Source organism: Eubalaena glacialis, chromosome 6, assembly GCF_028564815.1.
Source record: "Eubalaena glacialis isolate mEubGla1 chromosome 6, mEubGla1.1.hap2.+ XY, whole genome shotgun sequence".
Classification (NCBI taxonomy): domain Eukaryota; kingdom Metazoa; phylum Chordata; class Mammalia; order Artiodactyla; family Balaenidae; genus Eubalaena; species Eubalaena glacialis.
Window position 1 is genome coordinate 99,770,533 of NC_083721.1, and position 21,969 is coordinate 99,792,501.

The following is a 21,969-nucleotide window of genomic DNA, read 5'->3' on the forward strand; positions in this document are numbered from 1 at the left end:
AGCGTGTAACCTTTTCAGATTGGCTTCTTTCAGTTAGTAACATGAATTTAAGTTTGCTCCATGTCTTTTCATGGCTTGAGAGCTCATTTCTTTTTAGAACTGAATACTGTTCTATTCTGTGGATATACTATAATTTATTTATCCATTCACCTATGAAGTACATCTTGGTTGCTTCCAAGTATTGGCAATTATGAATAAAGCTGCTATAAAGATCAGTGTGCAGGCTTTCGTGTGGATATTAGTTTTCAAATCCTTTGAGTAAATCCTAAGGAGTGTGATTGCTGGATCTACATATGGTAAGAGTATGTTTAATTTTGTAAGAAACTGCTAACCTCTCTTCCAAAGTGGCTCTATGATTTTACATTGCCACCAGCAATGTATGAGAGTTCCTGTTACTTTACATCTGTGTCAGCATTTACTGTTGTTAGTGTTCCAGATTTTGGCCATTCTAACAGGTATGTAGTGACATATCCCTGTTGTTTTAATTTGCATTTCCCTGATGACATATGATATGGAACATCCTTTCATATGCTTATTTGCCATCTGTATATGTTCTTTGGTGAGGTATCTATTAAGGTCCTTGGCCCATTTTTAATTGGATTATTTGTTTTCTTATTGTTGAACTTTAAGAATTCTTTGTATATGTTGGATGAATTATTTATCAGATGTATCTTTTGAAAATACTTCCCTGTCTATGGGTTGTCTACTAATTCTCTTGAAATTGTTTTTCATGAGAAGGTTTTAAATTTTGATGAAATCCAGATTATGAATTCTTTCTTTCATGGATTGTGCCTTTGGTGTTGCATCTAAAAACAAACCTAAATGACCAAACTCAAGGTCATTTAGGTTTGTTTCTATGTTATCTTCTAGGAGTTTTATACTTTTGTGTTTTACATTTAGGTCTGTGATCCATTTTGAGTTAATCTTTGTGAATGGTATAAGGTCTGTGTCTAGATTCATTTTTTTGCTATGTGGATGTCCAGTTATTCCAGCATCATTTGTTGAAGATTTTATCTTTTCTCCATTGTATTGCTTTTGGTCCTTTGTCAAAGATCAGTTGACTGTGTTTATATAGGTCTATTTCTGGGCTCTTTATTCTGTTTCATTGATCTGGTTCTATATTCTTATGCCAATACCACACTGTCTGGGTTACTGCAGTTTCATAATAAATCTTGAAGTTGGGTAGAGTCAGGCTTCCAACTTTGTTCTTGTCCTTCACATTGTGTTAGCTGATCTCAGTCTTTGGCCTCACCATATACATTTGGAGTCAGTTTTTCAATATCCACAAAATAACTTGCTGAGACTTTTATTGGAATTGCATGGAATCTATAGATTATCTTAGGAAGAACTGAGATCTTGACAATACTGAGTCTTCCTCTCTATGAACATGGAATATCTCTCCAATAATTTAGTTCTTGACTTTGCTGATAGGCATTTTGTAGTTTTCCTCATATAGATCTCATACACACTTTGTTAGATTTATATGTATTTCATTTTTGAGGGTGCTAATGTAAAATGGTATTATGGTTTTAATATCAAATTCTTCTCGTTCATTGCTGGTGTATAGGAAAGCTACTGACTTTTGTATATTAATTTTGTATCCTGCAATCTTGTTATCATCGCTTCTTAGTTCCAGGAGCTTTTTTGTTGATTCTTTCAGATTTTCTACTTAGATGATCATGTCATCTGTGAACAAAGACAGTTTTATTTTTCTTCCCAATCATTATAATTTTACTTCCTTTTTTGTCTTATTGCATTAAGTAGAGCTTCCAATATGATGTTGAAAAGCGATGGTGAGAGGAAGACATGCTTGCCTTCTACCTGATCCTTAGTGGGAATGCTACAAGTTTCACCATTAAGTATGATGTTAGCTGTATGTTTTTGGCAGATATTCTTTACCAAGTTGAGGAAGTTTCCTTCTATTCTTAGTTTACTGAGAGTTTTTATCAATGGGTGTTGAATTTTGTCAAATGCTTTTTCTGCATTTTCTGATATGTCATTTAACCTTCATAATCATTTTCTTGAGATTGATATTTTGCTATATCCACTTTACAGATGGGAGAATTAAGCCTCAACAGTGAAGTAACTTGCCGGTATTTCCCAGAGTCTCTGGTGGAACCAGGATTAAACCTACAATTGTTTGACCTGCTCTACAATATGCTGCCGTCCTGTGCTTACTGTCAATTCTGACTCTTTGGCTCTGAGGTAGTAGAAAAATAGATCCTCTCATCATGAAGCTCACTAAGCTAAACAGCCTATCAATATTAAGCTATGTACTTATTTGAAATACAGATGCTTCTCATTATTCACGGATTCTGTATTTGTGAATTTGCCTACTTGCTAAAATTTATTTGTAACCCCCAAGTCAATACTCAAGGCACCTTCATGGTCATTCACAGACATGTACAGAGTGGCAAAAAGTTGCAGTCTTCCAGTGTGCCGGTTCAATGCTGAGGTCAAACTCAGTGACACTCTGCCTTCTTATTCCAGCTCTCGTACTGTAAACAAGTGTTCTATCTGTGCTCCACTTGGTGCCAAGTTTTTGCATTTTGTGCTTTTTTCGGTGATCTCACTGTTTAAAAAGGCTCCCCAAGTGTACTGTAAAGTTCTAAGTGCAAGAAGGCTGTGCTGTGCCTTATGGAGAAAATACGTGTGTTAGATAAGCTTCACTCAGTCTTGACTTATAGTAATGTTGGCCATGAATTCACTGTTAATGAATTAACAATATATATTAAAATGTCTTTCAGTGGAAACAGACATAAAACAAAATTATGAATTGACGATGAAAATATTGTGACCAGAGGCTCACAGAAACCTAATGTTGTATTTCCCATAAAAGCCATGGTTCAGTATCTGCTAATTTAGTGTTTGCAAGGGCTTTATAGAACCTAACTACCACAAATAAAGAAAATCAACTTATAAGGTTTTGCTGTCTTTGTAATGGTGTGTTCATAGAGGTGACTTCTTGCCCTTGGTTTAAAGTGTCACTGTGATATCATTTTACTGGCTATGCTAAACTCTCTTCAGGGATTCACCCATTTTCTCTAAACCACTGTATTTGTTTCCTATTGATGCTATAACAAATTACCACAAACTTAGTAGCATAAACCTCACAAATGTATCATTTTACAGTTCTACAGCTCAGAATTCCAAAATGGGTTTTACAGGGCTAAAATCAATGTGTTGTCAAGATTGTCTTCCTTCTGGAGGCTCTAGGGGATAATCTCTTTCCTTACCTTGTCCAGCTTCTAGAGGTCACCTGCAGTCCTTGGTTCATAGCCCTGCATCACTCTGACCTCTGCATCCATCATCATATCAAATCTCTGACTCTCCTATCTCCCTCTGCCAGTTATAAGGACATCTGTGATTGAAGATGTCAGTTTGTAGGTCTGTCAGTTATTTGCTCTGCAGCCCCAATTCATTTAAGTATAGCACCATTATAAAGTAGAAGATGTTTTTCTTTGCATCTTGGAAGAATCGCTGATTAGATCCACCTTTGGGGGTAGCACAGTGCTCTGGTATTTAGGACGTTTTCACTGATGTCTTGTTTTTTTTCCTGTTTCTAGCCCTCAGAGCCAAGTCAAACCATTTGTATGTCCAGAGAAGAGTTTGTGCAGAGGATGACAGAGATTGTTGGTTGGGGCACAAAGGAAGAATATGGAGAGCTCTTTGATAAAGTGGATGTGGCCCAAGATGGCTGTATTAACTGGGACAAGCTGACTTCATTTATGCTGTTAACACTTTATGAGAAAGATGAACAAGCAAAGGCAATGGTGGTTCCCCAGTGGAAAGACCTTGAATTCCTCCCAGTGAAACACAAGGACACCATTCAAAAAGTAATTTTCTTAAAAAGTTCAAGTCGTTATCTGATCATCAGGAAGGAAGGTTTAGTAGGAATCTGGGGAGAGAATTTAAAGCTGCAAGAAATGCTTCCCGTCACTTCAGATGCCAACAATCTTAAACGCCTGTGGCTGACAAGTATGGCTTCTCTGGAAAATGTAAACAAGGTACAGAGTCTTTATTAATAAATTTATTGCTTGTAAAAGGGGGGAAATGATAGGACAGGGCTCCTGATCAATAGCAAGTATAACACTAGCAGTGACAGAGAGCTGCATTACTCTTTTGTACCTCTCATCTCACCTGGAGGGAATGCAGGTAAAACCAAGTGAGTTACTCCAATTCACAGACTGTTCTGTTGTGTGCCTTTAAACAACAAGGCTGGTAGTGACTCAGATTCTTGGCTCTGTCCCCAGTGAGGCCATGCTGCATTACTAGCTGATAAGACCTTTATGACTCTGTAGTTTTTAGCAGAGTCTGGGATCTGTATGCAGAGCTGAGAGGCTATATCAGTGCATAGCACAGCTCAGTGCAATTTCAGGGAACTGCTTATCTGATGTTGACCACTGTACTAGTCAGTTTCTTAATTTTGATGGGTAGGGCCCATTCAGTCCAAATACCCTCATATAACTAGACCTATGAGAAAGGTAACATACTGAAAGGAAAATCAATTTGTGAGGGAAGAATGCAGCTTAAAGAATCCATATTCTTAGTATTTTACATTAAGCAGATGGTAAATTTTACTATGAAAAAATTTAAGCATACACACAAGCAGAGATAATCCCATTAAGAACCAATATCCACCCTTAGCCATTTATAATTCACAGCCAATCTTGTTTCATCTACATCTCCCCTCTATTGAAATCCAAAATATCCAATCATCTAATCTGTAAATATTTCAGTATTTCTAAAAAAGTCTCTCTTTTTAGCATAACCATAATGCCATATCACATTTAATATCAATAGCAATAATTCCTTAATATCATCAAATATCCAGTCATGTACATATTTCTGTCTTATGATTTTTTTAAGAGTTTGTTAATTGTTTGTTTGATAGTTTGAATCACCTAATGACTAATAGTGTTGAGTATATTTCCATGTGCTGATTTGCTAACTATTTATCCTCTTCGGTGAAGTGTCTGTTCAAATCCTTTGCCCATTTTTTATTGAGTTTATTTTGTTATTATTGAGTTTTGAGAGTTCTTTATATATTCTGGTTATATGCAATTATATGATGGATAATTTACAAATATTGTATCCCAGCTTGTGCTTTGTCTTTTCTTTCTCTTACACTGCCTTTGATAATTCATTTTCAAGATTGTTCATTGCTAGTGAATATAAATAGTTTTTTAAAAGTAATCTTATATTCTACAACTTTGCTGAACTCACTTATTGGTTCTAATTGGTTTTGTTGTTGTTGTTGATTCCCTAAGATTTTCTGTATATAAATCGTGTCATCTACGAATAGAGTTAGTTTAACTTCTTCCCTTCCAATCTGGATGCCTTTTATTTACTTTTCTTGCCTAATTTCCCTGGCTAGAAACTCCAGCACAGCGTTGAATAGAAGTGGTGAGAGTGAACAGCCTCGTCTTATTTCTGATCTTAGGGAGAATACAATCAATTTTTCACCATTAAGTATGATATCAGCTGTAGGTTGTGTTTTTGTTTTGTTTTGTTTTGTACATGCTCTTTATCAAGTTTCTTTCTATTCCTAATATGTTGAATATTCTTATCATGAAAATGCATTGGGTTTTGTTAAATGCTTTTTTGTATTTATTAAGACGATCATACCACCTTTTTCCTTTATTCTATTAATATGGTGTATTACATTAGTTGATATTTGTATGCGTTAAACTAACCTGGTATTCCTGGTGTTGGGAGGAAGAAATTTTCCTCTACCCTTCTAGGTTGGTCCAATAATTAAGTTGAAATGAGACAGATTAACAGGGGAAATCAAACAAAAGTCTAATAACATGTATATATGGAAGGGACCCAGGAAAACTGAGTAACTCACCAAAGTGTCCAAAGTCCTCACCTTAAATATCATCTTTAGCAAAGACAAAAGAGGGTGTTGGGATAGTGGTTTGGGTTTTCAAAGGGGATGAAGGCAATTTACATGAGGATGGAAAAGCAAATGTTTGGTATACAAATATTTGCTGGGCCATACAGAGATGCTGGGACTCAGAGTGGACTCCAGACCCTGAGTTTCTGCCATCACATCTAGCCCATGGTCTTTGCAGATATCTCTGGTGATAGCTCTATTCTAGGAACAGGCCCTTTATCCAGATTCTTCAGGCAGCTGGGGGGAGGTAAAAAGAAAAACTTCCTGAATCTTCTGTTTCTTAAAAATAATCAACCTAAATAAATCCTCATGCCAAAGAGACACATTTTGAGGTGGCAAATTTTGTTTCCCTACACTGGTATAAATATTACTTGGTCACGGTGTGTAATCTTTTTTATATGTTGCTGGATTCTCTTTGATAGTATTTAGCTGAAGACTTTTACATCTATATTCATTAGGAATATTGGTCTGCAGTTTTCTTTTCTTGTGATGTCTTCGTGTGGTTTTGGTATTAGGAAATACTGGCCTCATAAAATGATTTGGAAAGTGTTCCCTCCATTTCTAGTTTTTGGAAGAGTTTGAGAAAGATTGGGGTTAATTCTTTAAATGTTTGATAGAACTTATTAATGAAAAGCCATCCAGGCCTTGGATTTTCTTTGTGGGCAATTTTTTTGATTACAAATTCAATCTTTCTATTTATTATATGTCTGCTGAGATTTTCTATTTCTTCTTAGTTAGTTTAGGTAATTTTGTGTTTCTAGGCATTTGTACATTTCATTTCAGTTATCTAATTTGTTGGCTTACAGTTGGTCATGGTATTCTCTTATAATCCTTTTCTTAATTTCTGTAAGGTTGATGGTAATATCTACTCTTTTATTTCTGAATTTAGTAATGTGTATCTTCTCTCTTTTTTGGGGGGGTTTAGTCTAGCTAAAGTTTTGTCAATTTTATTTACAAATGTATTTACCCTTTCTTAAATAGTTTTTAGGATTTTATTTGACTTAGGAAGGATACTTACAGAATTTTTATCAATTTATTTCTGTGAAAGCCTCTGCTTGCCTCATAAAACATGGTTTGTAAAGTTTCTGTATGGTTGTGTGATGCTGTAGCCCTCTATGTCTTTGTCTTTCCTGTGATTAGTTGCCTAGTCTCCCATGAGTGGAAGAAGTTGGGGGTCTGTGAAGTAGGGATAGGGAAGAAAGTGTGTTCAAATGGGAAAGTTTTTATCTTGCCTAGAATACTTGGTTAGAATAAAGCACATTTGTGCCACCATGCTATACTTCTGTAATACCTTAAGGACCCTCAGATGAAAATGTCTGATTTGGTGCTAAGATTTGCATGTCTGCTTTTCATATTGTTTTCACTAAATCCATCAGAAATATTTTCTGATTTTCTACTTTGCTACTTTAGATAGCGGTGGCTTTTACAAGAAAAGAGACTTGTTTCTATGATCTGCTGTCCAAAGAAGAATTTCCTTGTCAATATAAACTCCAAGGCCTGAAAGGAACACCAATTTGCATGGATTATTGGTACGACCCTTTTGATGCCAATGAGTCAATTCTTTCTCTTGGGGACATAACCGGAAAGGTAAGTGGGGGAAGGATAAGGTTGAACACTATGGATTTAATCATCAAACCTTAGCTCAAAATAGAAATAGAGTACAATGAATGTGACCCCCTAATTGAACTACTTTATAGATTACAAGGCCACACACCTTGGACATGAAAAAGATGGATTAGGTCATAATTCCTCTCCTTGCATATGAAAACCAATCTTCCCTGTGGTTTTCTTGCCTGTGTATAGTCTCATTTTCCTTATTTAGAAAAAAGTATTTGCTAACTTTTTCACCATAGGATGCTTAATCTATTAGACCCCAATATTAATAAACATTTAATATTAAATGTCTAAAGTTATCTCTAATAATTCTTTCAAATTGATTGTTCACATTTTCATTTATAAGATTTCAGGCTTCTCAGTAGCAAGCTCCTGGGAAATGCTTATTTCCTGTCTCATGTGACAAAGGAATAGGTGCATTAGAGAGAGCAGCACTGAACCCCAGACACTGCATACAATGATTTCTGTCTTCCCATCAAATTCCACCCGACCTCTGAAAAATGACTTCTTACTGAACGACAGTAGAATATGCCTGTGAATGCTGAAATAGTCTAATTTGAACAATTTCCACTCATAGTTATGTAAGCCTTTCATCTTTACTGTTTTTAATGACAAATAGATCATAAAAGCAAACAAATAAAATGCCCTTGGTAATTGCATTAGCAACCTTGTAGGGTCATGTCTTTCAATATAACTGCCTGCAACCTTTAAATAATATTAAAGAAATGCCTGTTAATTCAATACCTATTCCTTATTAATCATAAAGAACATAGAATCTTCTTGCAACAGTTACCCTACCCATGTTTGTTTTTCTTGTAACGTCTCTCTCAAGGTTCAAGTAATTGCTTTCACAACGGCCTTGATTTCCCTTTTTGAGCATCCTGCTGGTGCATGTGAAGATGAAGAAGCAACCGTGACCATTAACTGGGGAGAGCTGTGCTCTGGACATCACAAATGTTGCTATACGTTAGGGCACAAACTTCATTGTGGAGACTGGGTCAGACAAGGTACTGAATTTAAACAACAATGAAAGAGTCACCTTAGACTCCTACATTTACATTCTTAATGAAAATGTTTCACACACAGTGTTCAAGTCTAGAAACTAATCATTGATTCCCTGGAGGTTTTGACCTGGACTCTGCTATCCCCTGCACACTAGCAGGAATTACTTCTTTCTTTTTTTTCCTTCTAAAATTTATGCCTCATACAATTAATTCAGGCGAACTGTGAAGTCAAGAAATCTCAAGACAGGGGAGAAAATTGTCACAGAATCCATTTAACTTCACCCCAACTCTGATCCTAAACTAATTTTGTTTAGTCACATTTGGGTCTACTTAATAAAAGAATTTAACAAGTACCCTCAAAACACTCCCTTGCTTTCTTTATATTCTCATGGGAAGTGTATTAGTTTGACTGCCTTCAGAATGGACTCTTCTCAGTTTCTTTTCTTTTTTCTCTTTTTTGATATAATGACTGAGTTGCTCTGATCTAGAGTACTTGAGTGGCAGTTTTCTGCGTGATAGGATTATGTTATAAAACAGCATCTATGGACGGCCAGGACTTTCTTAAAACCTAGTCAACAATGAGTTTGTTAGTTTCACAATATGCCTAATTTTTTACAAAATTTGCATCTGATGGTTTAAGATCCAAATGTGCAGTTTCTGCTCTGATACCTCCTTTGGTCCAGACACTAAGGACTATGGTATTTTTCTCACTTCTAAACTGCTACATTAAATAATGCTACATTCCAATAATGATTGGAATGGAAACTGTCAATCTCATTGTTATATTGTAGGTCTATTCCTAATGTTCTTTGAAGAAGAGATAGTCAAAATGGACCCAACAGTTGGCTTTTATGGTAGTTTTGCCCTCTTTGAGTTTTAGGAGTTTGGAACTAATTCCTTAATGCATGACCTACAATAATAATATCCCACATGATGAACTATAGGTTCTGTACTTTTTTCTTCAATAAAATCATACCATGTCTTTGGTACTTTCTACCTATCCTGTAATTCTGGCATGATATAAATTGTGGGAAAACCAAAAGATAAAATTTTTTGGTCATCCACTATGTGTGACAGGCACAAAATTATGTGTTATGTTTTCATAACGTGGAAATAAGAAAGTACTAGAAAGTGAAGAGAGTCCTTGAAAGTGAGGGAGATATTACAGCTGCTTCCAAACAAGCATGATATTTTAATACATAAACTAAAGACTAAAAAGACCACAGTAGTAAAGTTATAGTTCTTGAAATCTGCTTGTAGTAAGTTCCCTGAAGTTTAGTTTGAGTGCCATGACCTTAAATTAATATGAATAAATACAGAGAAAAAGCTACTAGAATTCTGTTTTTGAAAAGGTTGGGGATGTAACAAGGTTTTAAAATTGAGATCATTTGTCTGAATATGAGTAGTGTCTAAATACTCTCTTCACACTCAGGGAGAGAATGAAAAGCTCTCACTCTAGACTCTGTCACAATTTCATTTAAACCTCTCAAAAACCAACCCTACTGGTGAAGTAATCTGCTGATGAGCTCTTGTCTGTTAAGTTGCAGGACAAGAATTTTTCTCTAGGTCAATGTGAATTCATTGCTCATCATATTTCCAACATCATTCTGATTTGTAGTTCTTTTACCTACTGACAAAAGAATATGCGAACTTAGTTTAGTATCAGCAGTAGATATTCATGTTTATGACCTAAGGAATCCACCTTTGGAGTTTAGCCTCTAAACCACGGCAATTAGGAATTGGCTACAGAAAAGTTTTATATATATTAAAAAATTAGGGATCTTTGTTATCTAATTTGGATTATATATGTCTTAGCTCTTTGAATTAAAACTCATAATCAAGCGAATAGTCTTTGGAAGAATAGCTGAAAAAATATATTTACTTTAGTCCGCTTATTTAAATCAGTCGACAATTATTTATATTTTATGTGCTTTAAAACTGTCTTAGGCATTGGAGGCAGTGGAAGAAAGATAAATTATAGGCTTAACTCAAAAAACTTAATAGGTAAGTAAGAATTAAAGACTAATATAAAAGCATGTATTTGAACATTGTACAATGGTACTGAAAATTAACTACTAAATCATATAAACAAGATTTTGACTCCTATTGTAATTCTTAAGCAGGAAAAGACATGAGGAAGAGCTTCAAGGGTGAGTGGTGGTATTTGAAGGATGGATGGGTAGAGGGAAAAAAAGAGAGCATGGTGAACATAAATAAGGGTAGACAAGTAGGCACAATAATGGAGGGCGAGATGGACATGAATAGATCAGAGATGGAGTATTAAGGACATAACTGTGCCTGTTGGATGTCTGTTGGAAGATCTTGGCAACCAGGCCAAGTTCACATTTAACAGAAAAAATGAAACAGTGAAGCATTGAAGGTTTTTGAGGAAATTTGGGCAGACCTGATGTAGAGAGCATTTAGGAAAATTTTATTTAGTAGTTCTGTCCAGCATAGATTGGAGGACAAAGAAAGAAACTGCAATCAGATTGGCTAGTTGGGATCATGAGAAAATGGAAATGATAAAGCAAGGAGAGAAACAAGCAACCTTTTGAAACAGGAATCTTCAGGACTTGAGGTCTGAAATGTGGAATGATGAGACGTTTTAGAATATCTCACAAAGACTTCTGTTCCCAGGTAGGGAATGTTCTATTTGCAGTTGACAGATGCCCTCCTGGGCCCAGTGCTCAGACTCTCCCTGGCTCACTTTCTCAATGTTGACTACTTCTAGGATTCTTTATTCTGAGATACTCCTGATCTGTCTAAAAAGAAGAATCTTTCTTACCAGTATTGTTCTGATAGTTCCCTTCCCTTTGCCAAGCTTCATATTTGTCTCTTCAACCATCTAATTCAGATGGACTCTTCCTTGTGTAATTTGCAAACTTCTCAATTTTGGTTTTGCTCCTGCCTGGGTTCCTACAAATTTCTGTACCCACATCAGACTCTTGGTTCTGTCTATCATAACCCTCCCAATCCCAGATGTCCCAAATTTGGATGTCTCACATGCAAATCACATTTATACATAAATTGAAAATTAAAACAATATTCTTAGGGCAGGAAATATGTCCTTTATTCTCCTTAGTGTCCTTTATAACACATAGTATAATGTTTCATACGACTTTCCCTTTCTCACTGATTTTAAGCAATCTGATTGTGATGTGCCTTAGTTTTCTTGGTGTGTGTGTGTGTGTGTGTGTGTGTGTGTTTATGCTGACTGGAATTCATTGTGATTCTTGGATTTTCATTAAATTTGAAAATTTTTCTATTGCTATTTTTTCTGAAGTTTTTTGTCTCCCCCTCTTTTTTTTTTTCTGTAAGATGCTTCATATTGCCCTACTAGTTATGGAGGCTTTTTCATTTTTATTCAGCTGGTTCTTTTTTTAAATCACTATGCTTTAGTTGAGTTGGATTCTGTTTCTACGTCTCCAAGTTCCTGGATCTTTTCTTCTGAGATATTGCAGAGTGGTTTCAAAGGGTGAGTGAGGCTGCCTCTGTGGTTCAGGTGGGCTAGCGTGCCCCGGCCTAGTGCCTCGGTTGGGGGGAGCCCTGCAGAGACCTGTGGTGTGGGCCGCACCCAGTGGAGCCCTGACACGAGTGGGGCTACTTCAGAGAGCCGCGGCATAGGTGGGGCCATTGCCACAGCGTGGGCAGTACCTTTGGGGGTGACATTGCTATCCCAGTACATTTGGAAGGCAGATTATCAGACCAATGGGCTATTTTTGAGCCATAAAGTTTAACGGAGTTTCCCCCTGTTAGGTTTTATATTTACTTGAGACCTATCACCTCTTTGTTCTTTCTTCTTTTTGGAATGGGAATGCCTGTCACATGCCTGTTCTACCATTTTATTTTGGAAACGTGTAACTTGTTTGGTTTCACAAGTTCACAGCTTGGAGAGCAATTTACCTCAGGATGGGTTGTATCCTGAGTTTTACCCATGTCTGATTTAGATATCTGGATGAGATTTGAACTTAGACTTTAGAGTTGTTGTTGGAATGAGTTAAGACTTCTAGGACTGTTGAGATGTATTTTACATGCGAGAAGGATGTGAATTTGGGGAGAGGGGCAGGGGCAGAGTGTATGGACTGGATTTTTGTGTCTTCCTCTCCCCCAAATTCATACGTTGAAGTCCTAAGCCCACCGCCTACCCCCTTATAATGGTGCCTTTGGGAGGTGATTAAGTCATGAAGGTGTAGCTCTTGTGAACAGGAAGAGACCCCCAGAGAGCCCTTTCACTTCTTCCCCACATGAGGGCACAGTGAGAAGTAGGGCATCTGTGAACTAGGAAGTAGACCCTGACCAGACACCAAATCTGTCAGCATCTGGTCTTGGACTTCCCAGCTTCCAGAACTGTGGGAGATAAATGTTTGTTGTTTAAATCACTAGTTCTCTATATTTTGTTACAGCAGCCTGGACTAAGACATTGAATAAATGTTATTAAAAATATTTCAGAAGAAAAGAGAAACCAAAAGAAATCTTGCAAATATTGGTAGACTTCTTTTTTTTTTTTAAGGGGGGTTATTTATGGTAAAAAAGAAAATGGTCAGGGTGAGAAAAATATATTTACCGATAATGTATAGTGTAATACTCTATGAATGGCTGTTGAAGAAATGCAGTAGAAGAGAAGATAACTCAAAAAGGAGAGGGGCTTCCCTGGTGGCGGGGCTTCCCTGGTGGCGTAGTGGTTAAGAATCTGCCTGCTAATGCAGGGGACACGGGTTCGAGGCCTGGTCTGGGAAGATCCCACATGCCGCGGAGCAACTGGGCCCATGAGCCACAACTACTGAGCCTGCGCCCCGCAACGGGAGGGGCCGCGATAGTGAGAGGCCCGCGCACCGCGATGAAGAGTGGCCCCCGCTTGCCGCAACTAGAGAAAGCCCTTGCACGAAACGAAGACCCAACACAGCCAAAAAATAAAAATTAAAAAAAAAAAATAATAATAAATAAATAAATAAAAGGAGAAAGAGAATATGGAAAGGTGAAGTATCTATATAAGACTTTGTCTTCTTTCAAGTTTTAGACTTGAGACTCAGGTACCTCTGAAAGGGGACTGGCTTCCGTCCTAAGCAGTGGATGACTGCCCTTTCCCAGATTTAGTCACTGGGACTGGAAGCTTAAATACAACTTTTTTGTTTTTGGTCTGTTTGCAGGTCAGTTATTTCCCTATGAGGAGAATGGAAGAAGGCTGAAATGAGGAGGCAGGAAGAGGAAGAAGGCAGGCTGGAGTCAAGTACAGGACGGTGGGCTGAGTAGTGATTAGGCCCCTTGGTGTGCAAGCCTTACTGTGTCAGGAGCAAGCAAACAATGGCTGCATTCATGTGATACTCTTTTTACCCCAGCAACATGAATTGATATTCTTAGACCTCCTCAAGAAATATTTGTACTGATTTCCTTCTCAGTGTGAGGAGGGAATGTACAATTGAGGAAAGAAACTAATACATGGCAAGTTTGGTGATAATGTTTCACTGAAGCTAATGATAAAATATCTGTAAAATTGAAATGTCAAAGGAAAAACTCAGTTTCAGACATACGAATATTAGCTTACTGCTTTAAGGTAAGGTTCATACTTATTTAAAACTTTGAAGGAGAAAATGTTTTCATTGCATCTGAGTGGTTCTGTGGTGTATGTTAACGGAAAAATAATTACCTTCTGAAATGCTTGAAAAGTAAGTACAGTGATTTTGGGCAGTAGTGGCAAGACATAAATGTCTTCAACCTCAAAGAAGTTTCTCTTTTTTTTTTTGGTCCCAAAGAATTGCCTTTTCATATAGACAATATCATTGGAAACCTTGGAAACCAGAGACTGGAAGTACAGCTCCGGAAAGAGTGAATACTAAATTGCCAATAATAAAAACGATTGACTTTTTATTATGTTGAAAGGTGTTTCACCCCCTTTGTTCGACCACGGCTACGAGTTTGAACTGATAAAATCAATAATTGCTGAGCTAATTAATGGAACTGTGCCAGGGAATTTAGAATCCAGGCAGCAAGTCGTTTCCTTCAGGAGCCTTCATAATTGATGGGACTAAGTTTGGAAGAGAAGCCAGATTTAGTGTCTTGCTGGTGTGTTTTTCCACTTCCCTGCATCTAAATCAGTCCTCCAGACAAAAATGGTGCACCACTGAGTCAGCTGGAAAACGCTGCCCTTCCTGCCAGTGCCCTCACTGGGTTTAAAGCAGTTGAAATCAGCTGTGAGCCACTGGCCTCAGTTTGAAGTAAAAGATCTTTTCCTGCAGCTGGTGGAAGGGTAAGATCCATTGTATTGTGAACATAGGTCTAATCAGTATTCTGAAAATTCATTAAATGAATTGCATTATTATTTTTAATATACCTACCAGTGCTGAGTTAGATGTATTTTGATTTTTAAAAATGGAATAGATAGAATTATTCTTTCTTATCTTTCCTCTTTGAAATGGCAGCTGCTCAGAATGTAGAGAGCCCTGTGGTGGTCTCAGAGAATGGTACTCCAACTTCAAAATAAGAAATGCAACTGAAAATAAACTCCCTCAAACAAGAGGGCATCAAAGAAAGTTCAAGGTAGTGAGTTTTCCTAAGTCATGTGACTCATAAAGTAAAAGCCTGAAAAATGATAATAAGAATTCCTAGTTAGAAATGGCCCAATTTTCTACCCTGCTATAGCTTTCATCAGTTGGCAAATGATAAAAGAGTGGCCTCATTCTAGCTTACTCTAAGGGTACTTAATAGGATTACTTACTTAGTTTTTAGGCATCACTTTTCATTTTCAAATCACTTTTTTCACATTAACTAATTGCTATTACACAGGGTTATTTTTTTTTTTTAAATATCCTTATTTATTTATTTATGTCTGTGTTGGGTCTTTGTTTCTGTGCGAGGGCTTTCTCTAGTTGTGGCAAGTGGGGGCCACTCTTCATCGCGGTGCGCGGGCCTCTCATTATCGCGGCCTCTCTTGTTGCGGAGCACAGGCTCCAGACGCGCAGGCTCAGTAGTTGTGGCTCACGCGGCACGTGGGATCTTCCCAGACCAGGGCTCGAACCCGTGTCCCCTGCATTGGCAGGCAGATTCTCAACCACTGCGCCACCAGGGAAGCCCTACACAGGGTTATTTTGACAGCAACATGAGGACAGAGATCAATGACAGCTTCCCTTAATGCCTTTTTTATGACTAAGGGGCAAGACAGTGGAAGAGCTGAAAGTTAGCATCGTAATGGACAGACGTGATGAAATTGTCTTTTTTTCTCTCAAATATTATTGAAAAGTAATTTTAAAATGTTTCTTTACCAATCCCCAAACTCACTGAGAATGTTAAAAACAACTCATATACTTTATCAGTTCATCCCATTCCCTAGCTTGATATTTTAAAAACTTTTTCATCATAACCCATTATTTCCTTTCCTCTCTTCAAGAAGGGAGGAACACATTTTTATATATCAGGTAATCTGATTTTAAGAAAATGGCTTTACTTTCACCTTTTACTCAGGCATTTTCAGGAGCTCTGGCATTTTACAATTTAATCAGAAACGGGTTATATCTTGGTTTAGAAATAAAGTGTGAATTGTTGAGCCTCTAATATGTAACACTACAGGCCCATGAATGCCACTTGCTAACCTCCAGATTCAAATCTTACAGCCATACTTTAAATACCAGGGCAGAATGTACTTCTTTATATGTCTTTCTTTATAGCCTCAAAACTAAAGAAGATACTTGGATATAATGTGGAAACACATGACAAAGCAATTTTCTGGGTAGAAATACTTTATTTTGATTGTAGTGTAATGATATTATGGAATTTCCATGGACTTGAAGATATAATTATAGTGCTGTGTTGTATACTTTATGTATTATAATATTGCTTCATTAAGTCAGGTTATAATAACTCTTAGCATTTTCTGTAAACAAAGGGAATATTTTCATTGAGGTTGCTCCTGACAAGGATACTTGTCGTCAGATTTTATACTGTTGGTACTTCTAGTAAAGTAGCAGTGTTAGTGTAAAAGTGATCAGCAACCTTTATGCTCCTAAAATTAATTGCTCCCCAATGAGGCTCAAAGAACTCAGTTTTATAGGAACTGATTACTCCTTCCTTCCTTCCTTCCTTCATTTATCTCTCTTTCTTTCTTTCTTTTTTTTTTTAAGAAGGAAAGAGTAGATGAGAAAAAGATGGAAAACAAGAGGAATTAGGAATACTATGTCCTAGGGGGATAAGTAGCAATAAAAAAGTGAAGAGATCAGGAAAGACTAAAGAGGAAGTGGGAGTTTGGTCTGGGATTGAGAGTCTGGGAACATAAATGTAGTTGGTAATAGAAAGAACTTCAGATCAGCTAATAGAAAGAACCTGGCATACATACAGCAGTGTGGCTTAGTGAAAAATAAGGATGCAGTAGTACAAAATGGAAAGCTCACAGCCAGACAGGACTGGGCTCAATCTCATCTCCACCTCCAATTAGCCACATGCCTTTGAGTGATATGGCTTTTGGACTATTTCCTCATCAGTAAATTTGGGATATCTGCCCACTAAAGATGACTGCAGGGTGAGGGAATCTGGCATGATGATACCTGGTAATGAATGGGAGGGATTCAAAAAATTACCCGAATAATTATTATAAGTAATCCATAGATTGAGGGAGATTACATGATGGGGGATGGGCAAGAAACGTACCAGGTGAATTATGGGCAGAGTGGAGAAATAGACCAGTTTGGCCCTTAGCAGTCTTTTTGTGTTTCACGACATTTCACAATACACTGCTCAGTGAATTATTCTGTTTGCCTAGAGCTCTGTGAGCTCTCCTTTCTGAAAGTCTCCTTTGCATTATTGCAGCTCCTCCTTTTTTTCTTAGAAATTGTTTTCTGGCATTGATTTGTAGAACCCCGGCATCAAAGATCGGTTAAACTCATTTACTTTAAAGAAGTAGAAACTAAAAAGAGAAGCCCAAAGTGGGTATTTTTTTTTTTTTTTTGTATTTTTAAAAATTAATTAATTAATTTGGTTGTGTGGGGTCTTAGTTGCGGCAGGCGGGCTCCTTAGTTGCAGCTCGCGGGCTCCTTAGTTGCGCCAAAGTGGGCATTACTGAACTCAGGTTGGGCTGCTCGCCACTTGAAAGTCAACACTTGAGAGACAAGTGCTGGTAGGAATGGAAAGGTTGCTTTATTCAGGAGGCCTGCAACCTGGGGAGAAAGCAGACTTGTGTTCTAGACCCAACTCGGAAGATTCTGCTCGGCCATGAAAGTTTTTAAAGGGAAAAAGGGGGAGCAAACTCATTTAATCATTGAGGTAGGGGGTCAGATTCATCACCTTCTCCCATTGCATGCAGACTTGTGGACTCCTCGTGATCTTTCTTTAAATGCTGTCTTGTTCACACAGTTGGCTTGAGGGATTACAGAAGGGGAAGCTGGGGAAAAGATCTAGTCATCTGTTAATTACTTAGTCTTCATTTCTATTTCTTTGATGTAAGGAAAGCATCAACAGGTTAGGCAAGGCATTGTGTGATCAAAAGATTTGAAAGGTGTGCTTGGGCAGGAGGTGAGTAGAGCATGGGGGCGCCTAGTTTAAAGGTTAGTTACAATATAGCTTTGCTAAAGTGACAAGACAAAAGGGGCCTCCTGCAGAGAGCTGCTTCCTGCAAAGGGCTCTCCCCTGCAAAGAGCTGCTTACTCGGCATTGATTAACACAAAGCATATCCATCATTAGTAACAGAAACTTTAAGAATCACTTGAAAAAGCAGGTGGAGTGTTTTGCAATCCCAAATTACTTTGTAGCTGGAGATTAATTACCTGAGTTCTTCAGATCTATCATGGTTGGGCTTCATGAGTAGAAGGGGGGAGGTTCCCCAGATCCTGATATTTTATACAAAATTTTGTGGTGTACACATCTTTCTGGTGGAGAAGGTCTATATCTTTCATAAGATTCCCAAAGGGGCATTTGATATCCCAAATTTTAAGAACTGTGGTTTAATTCTCTAGGCTATAGAAGGATGGCAGTGCTCTAAGGAATGTATTCTAGTGTCTTGCTGCTCCAAGTGTGGTCCTAAGAGAGCATCAGCAAACACAACTGCGGATCGTTAGCAATGCAGCACCTTAGGTTTTCTGAATGAGAATCTGCGTTTTAACACCAATCTCTAGGTGACAGTTGTGCATATTAAAATATGAGAAGCCCTGTTCCAGTGGTCAGGAGATCAGATCTGACTTTGTACTCTGGCTCTGCCAAACGCTAATGTCCAATCCCGACTGGATTTTTAATATTGCACATTATATAACATTAAACTACCAAACTCAGAATCAGAATGCTTGGGCTCTAGTTCTGAGTTGGACAGCAGTCAGTTGCTGACTTTGGCCAAATCTTTGAACCTGCACGGGTCTCTATTTCTTAGCCTGTAAAATAAAGGAGTAGATTCATCTTCTTTGAGCTCTGAATTCTGGAGTTTACCTTTTGTTTCCCACACATGTGTTTTGTCACCGCTTATCTCTTGAAATGCTCGCTTTTTGTCAGGGCCCACCAAATGTCTTCCAAACCCTGAAGCCCACACTGGTTTCTTTCATCTTTGAACTTCTATTATAATTTCTGTACTACTCAATTTATCCCTTTATTGTATACTAAAGTTTTCTGTAATTGTTTGATTTACATATCTTTTTTTCCAAGCTTGGGACCATCCAAGCTATGTGTATTTCTTCTCTTATTAAAGGTATCATAGCACAGGGCACATAGTAGACGCCTAATAAATCTGAAGATTGGATGCTGTGTTTTGAGAGAGGACATCTGTATGTGACACATGAATAGCCCCAATCTCCTTAGTTTTAAATTGGTCATGTTAAAACATATAAGTCCCAGTTGCTTTTAGAAGCAATCATCTTAATAGAATAAGCTGAAAGGAAAGAATGTATTGAGCTATACTTCTGCCTCTCAGAATTTCCTTGCCTTTAGTAATTCGGAAATGTATGTATTCATATATATGTGTGTATATATATACGCATATGTATATACACGCATCTATATAAAGCAAATTAAATTCTTTCACCAAAATAGTAAGACTATTTCCAAGTTAGTTACTAATAAGTTAGCTTGCCATTTCCAGCACAGCTAACAATACAAATACTGTGGTTCTCACTTGGAGAAAGAATTTTTAAAATAATCTTAAAGTGACAGAGGACAGAAGACTCCTGTGTTAGAGAAAAAAGACTTCGTTACTCCCGGCACAGCAAGCCCCATGAGTATCCGCAGATTTGTGTCAGTTCCCCTTGACACCCAAGTCCCACAGAGGCAAAGTAGACAGTTGCAGATGAATGCCTGCACACGCAGTGGGTCATGTTACAGGAGAGGAACCCTGAGTTTAGAGAACCTGAATCTTCTACAGTGGGCAGGCGAGTGCTATCTTTTGCTCCAGAGGTATTCTTGGTAGTAAGTTTGTCTATCATTTGCTGCAAAGGGAGAAGCGATCTTACATTCTAAGGCTGTTTTCTATGTAAACACCTTTAACAAGATAGTGTGGAATGAAGTGCTGTCAGGGATTAGTTTCATAAGAAGTGCAGGAATGCTAGTGATCCATTGAGAGTTGTATTCCAAGAGTGTTATTCTTGATTCTGTATAATAAACAGATCAGAAACATTTTCAAGAGCTGTTCTATTAAAGCAACTTTTCTTAAGCTGTACAAAGTTCCAACATCCGTCCTTATGTGAGGCAGAAATTTGGGCTTGAGGTCAAATCAGAAATCTTTCACCTTGGGGCACAAATCATTGTCTTAGCAAAATGCAAAAGAGAACTGTCCTCTAACCATGGAGGGCTTAGTGGTTTGAAGTTGGTGACAGAGCAGCTATGTCTTTTGGAGCCCGAGAGTCTGATAGGAATGCACAGGTCGTTCTGACAAAAGGCAGCAGGATCACTTTTGTTGCTTGGGAAGTGGGATTTTGCTGCCCATCTAGTACTAGGTAATCAGGGACAGGGGAACAGCCAATCAACCTGGGCTTCTAGCTGTGTTTGTGACTCTTGGCAGAGCATTGGGTCCAGGACACCCCACTCTCAAACATTCTGGACCAGTCAAAACACTGGATTGGGCGTGAGCCGGACCTTGAGAACAGCAGACAGCCGCTGAGCTCCTGTTTGCCTGCTTTAGGCCCAGGAGGAAGAACCCAGCACTTTGGCCCAGATGCTTATATCTCGAGGATCCCACATGATTATTGTGATTAATATTGTTTCCTGTCATGTGTTCTAATTAAAAAAATTTTTAAGCTATCGTTGGGGTGGAGGAAAAGTCTGAATGCAGACTTTGATGTAACTTTTCACTGTAGGTTCTTTGGTGAGAGAAGGGGTTAGTGAGGTGTTTTCTAAGTGTCAGGTTGCATCATCATAATCTGAGTTTAATTTTTAATTTTATCTTTTAAAACAATTCTATTTTGCCTGTATCTTTTGAGAAATCGACTAAAGGTTGTTTTCTTTCTTTCTTTTTTAATCAGTTACTTACAATGCGTCCTTAGATGCTATTATTTCCAGTACAACCAACAATACAAACACTGTGGTGCTGGCATGGAGAGAGAAATCAAAAAAGCATCTTAAAATGACATCCTTCAACATTGCCCAGGGCATTCACGCTTTTGATTACCACTCTCGGCTCAATTTAATTGGTATGTAAAATAAATCATGATAACTGTGAGGGACTCATCAATAGCCTGGGATGCATATCTGCATGCTTGGAGCCTCTTCACCATGTTGCTTTATTGCCAGAGAGACCAACTTGAGCAGCTCATGTTTTATTATGTCTGATAATGATGCATTATGATGTGCAGCGTATATGAACTACATTGGGGTGACAATATGAGAAAGTTCCCCAGTGCTTTAATGAGTCTTTTTATCAGAATTGGTGGGGAATGTAAAATGACATAGAGAAAGAATGCAGTGTCTGCCTTCTGCCATCTTCCTAGCATCACCAAATGCTCAACCCAAATACATCATTTTCTTATGTGCGTGCACACACACACACACTCATTCACTTACTAGAGAAATGCAAAATGTAGAATGTTTTTGTCACCTTTCAGAATACAACTTCTAATGCTTTTTGAAAAATTTCAGATTTGTCCTTTAGCATACTAAAGGAGAGTTCTTTTTTTGATGTAAATTTTAGCTGAAGAAATAAGCGATAAAGGTTTTCAGGCAGTATCTATTTAAATAAAATATTTAGATATTTTGAAAGCTGATAATTTGATATATATGATATTAGTTCAAATATTATAAAAAAGTGAGGTATTATTTTAAAAATTAATAGAGTAGTACAGAGAATGAACATACATGGCCTACAGAATGGGTCATATTAACCCTCTTTCAAAAATTATCATTTATATAAAGAGTATTGATATCAGCTAAGCTGAGTCTCTAAAATTCCCAACAATCACAGCTGACAATCATGGTAAAAAGAGACCTTGACTTTGAACTCAGGAATATGCCAAATCAGACTTTCAAGGAGGATTGTAGATTTATTAGAGAAAGCTGGAG

The 21,969-nt window shown here is 37.6% G+C and overlaps 1 protein-coding gene across 1 annotated transcript in view; it reads left to right on the forward strand.

The window, feature by feature from the left end:
* Window positions 1–21,969, forward strand: part of WDR49 (WD repeat domain 49) — a 146,178-nt gene that overhangs the window by 22,530 nt on the left and 101,679 nt on the right. Inside the window, 4 exon segments of the mRNA XM_061192758.1 lie at window positions 3,567–4,007; window positions 7,310–7,486; window positions 8,346–8,520; window positions 20,937–21,104. Of these exon segments, the coding sequence (XP_061048741.1) occupies window positions 3,567–4,007; window positions 7,310–7,486; window positions 8,346–8,520; window positions 20,937–21,104 (961 nt within the window).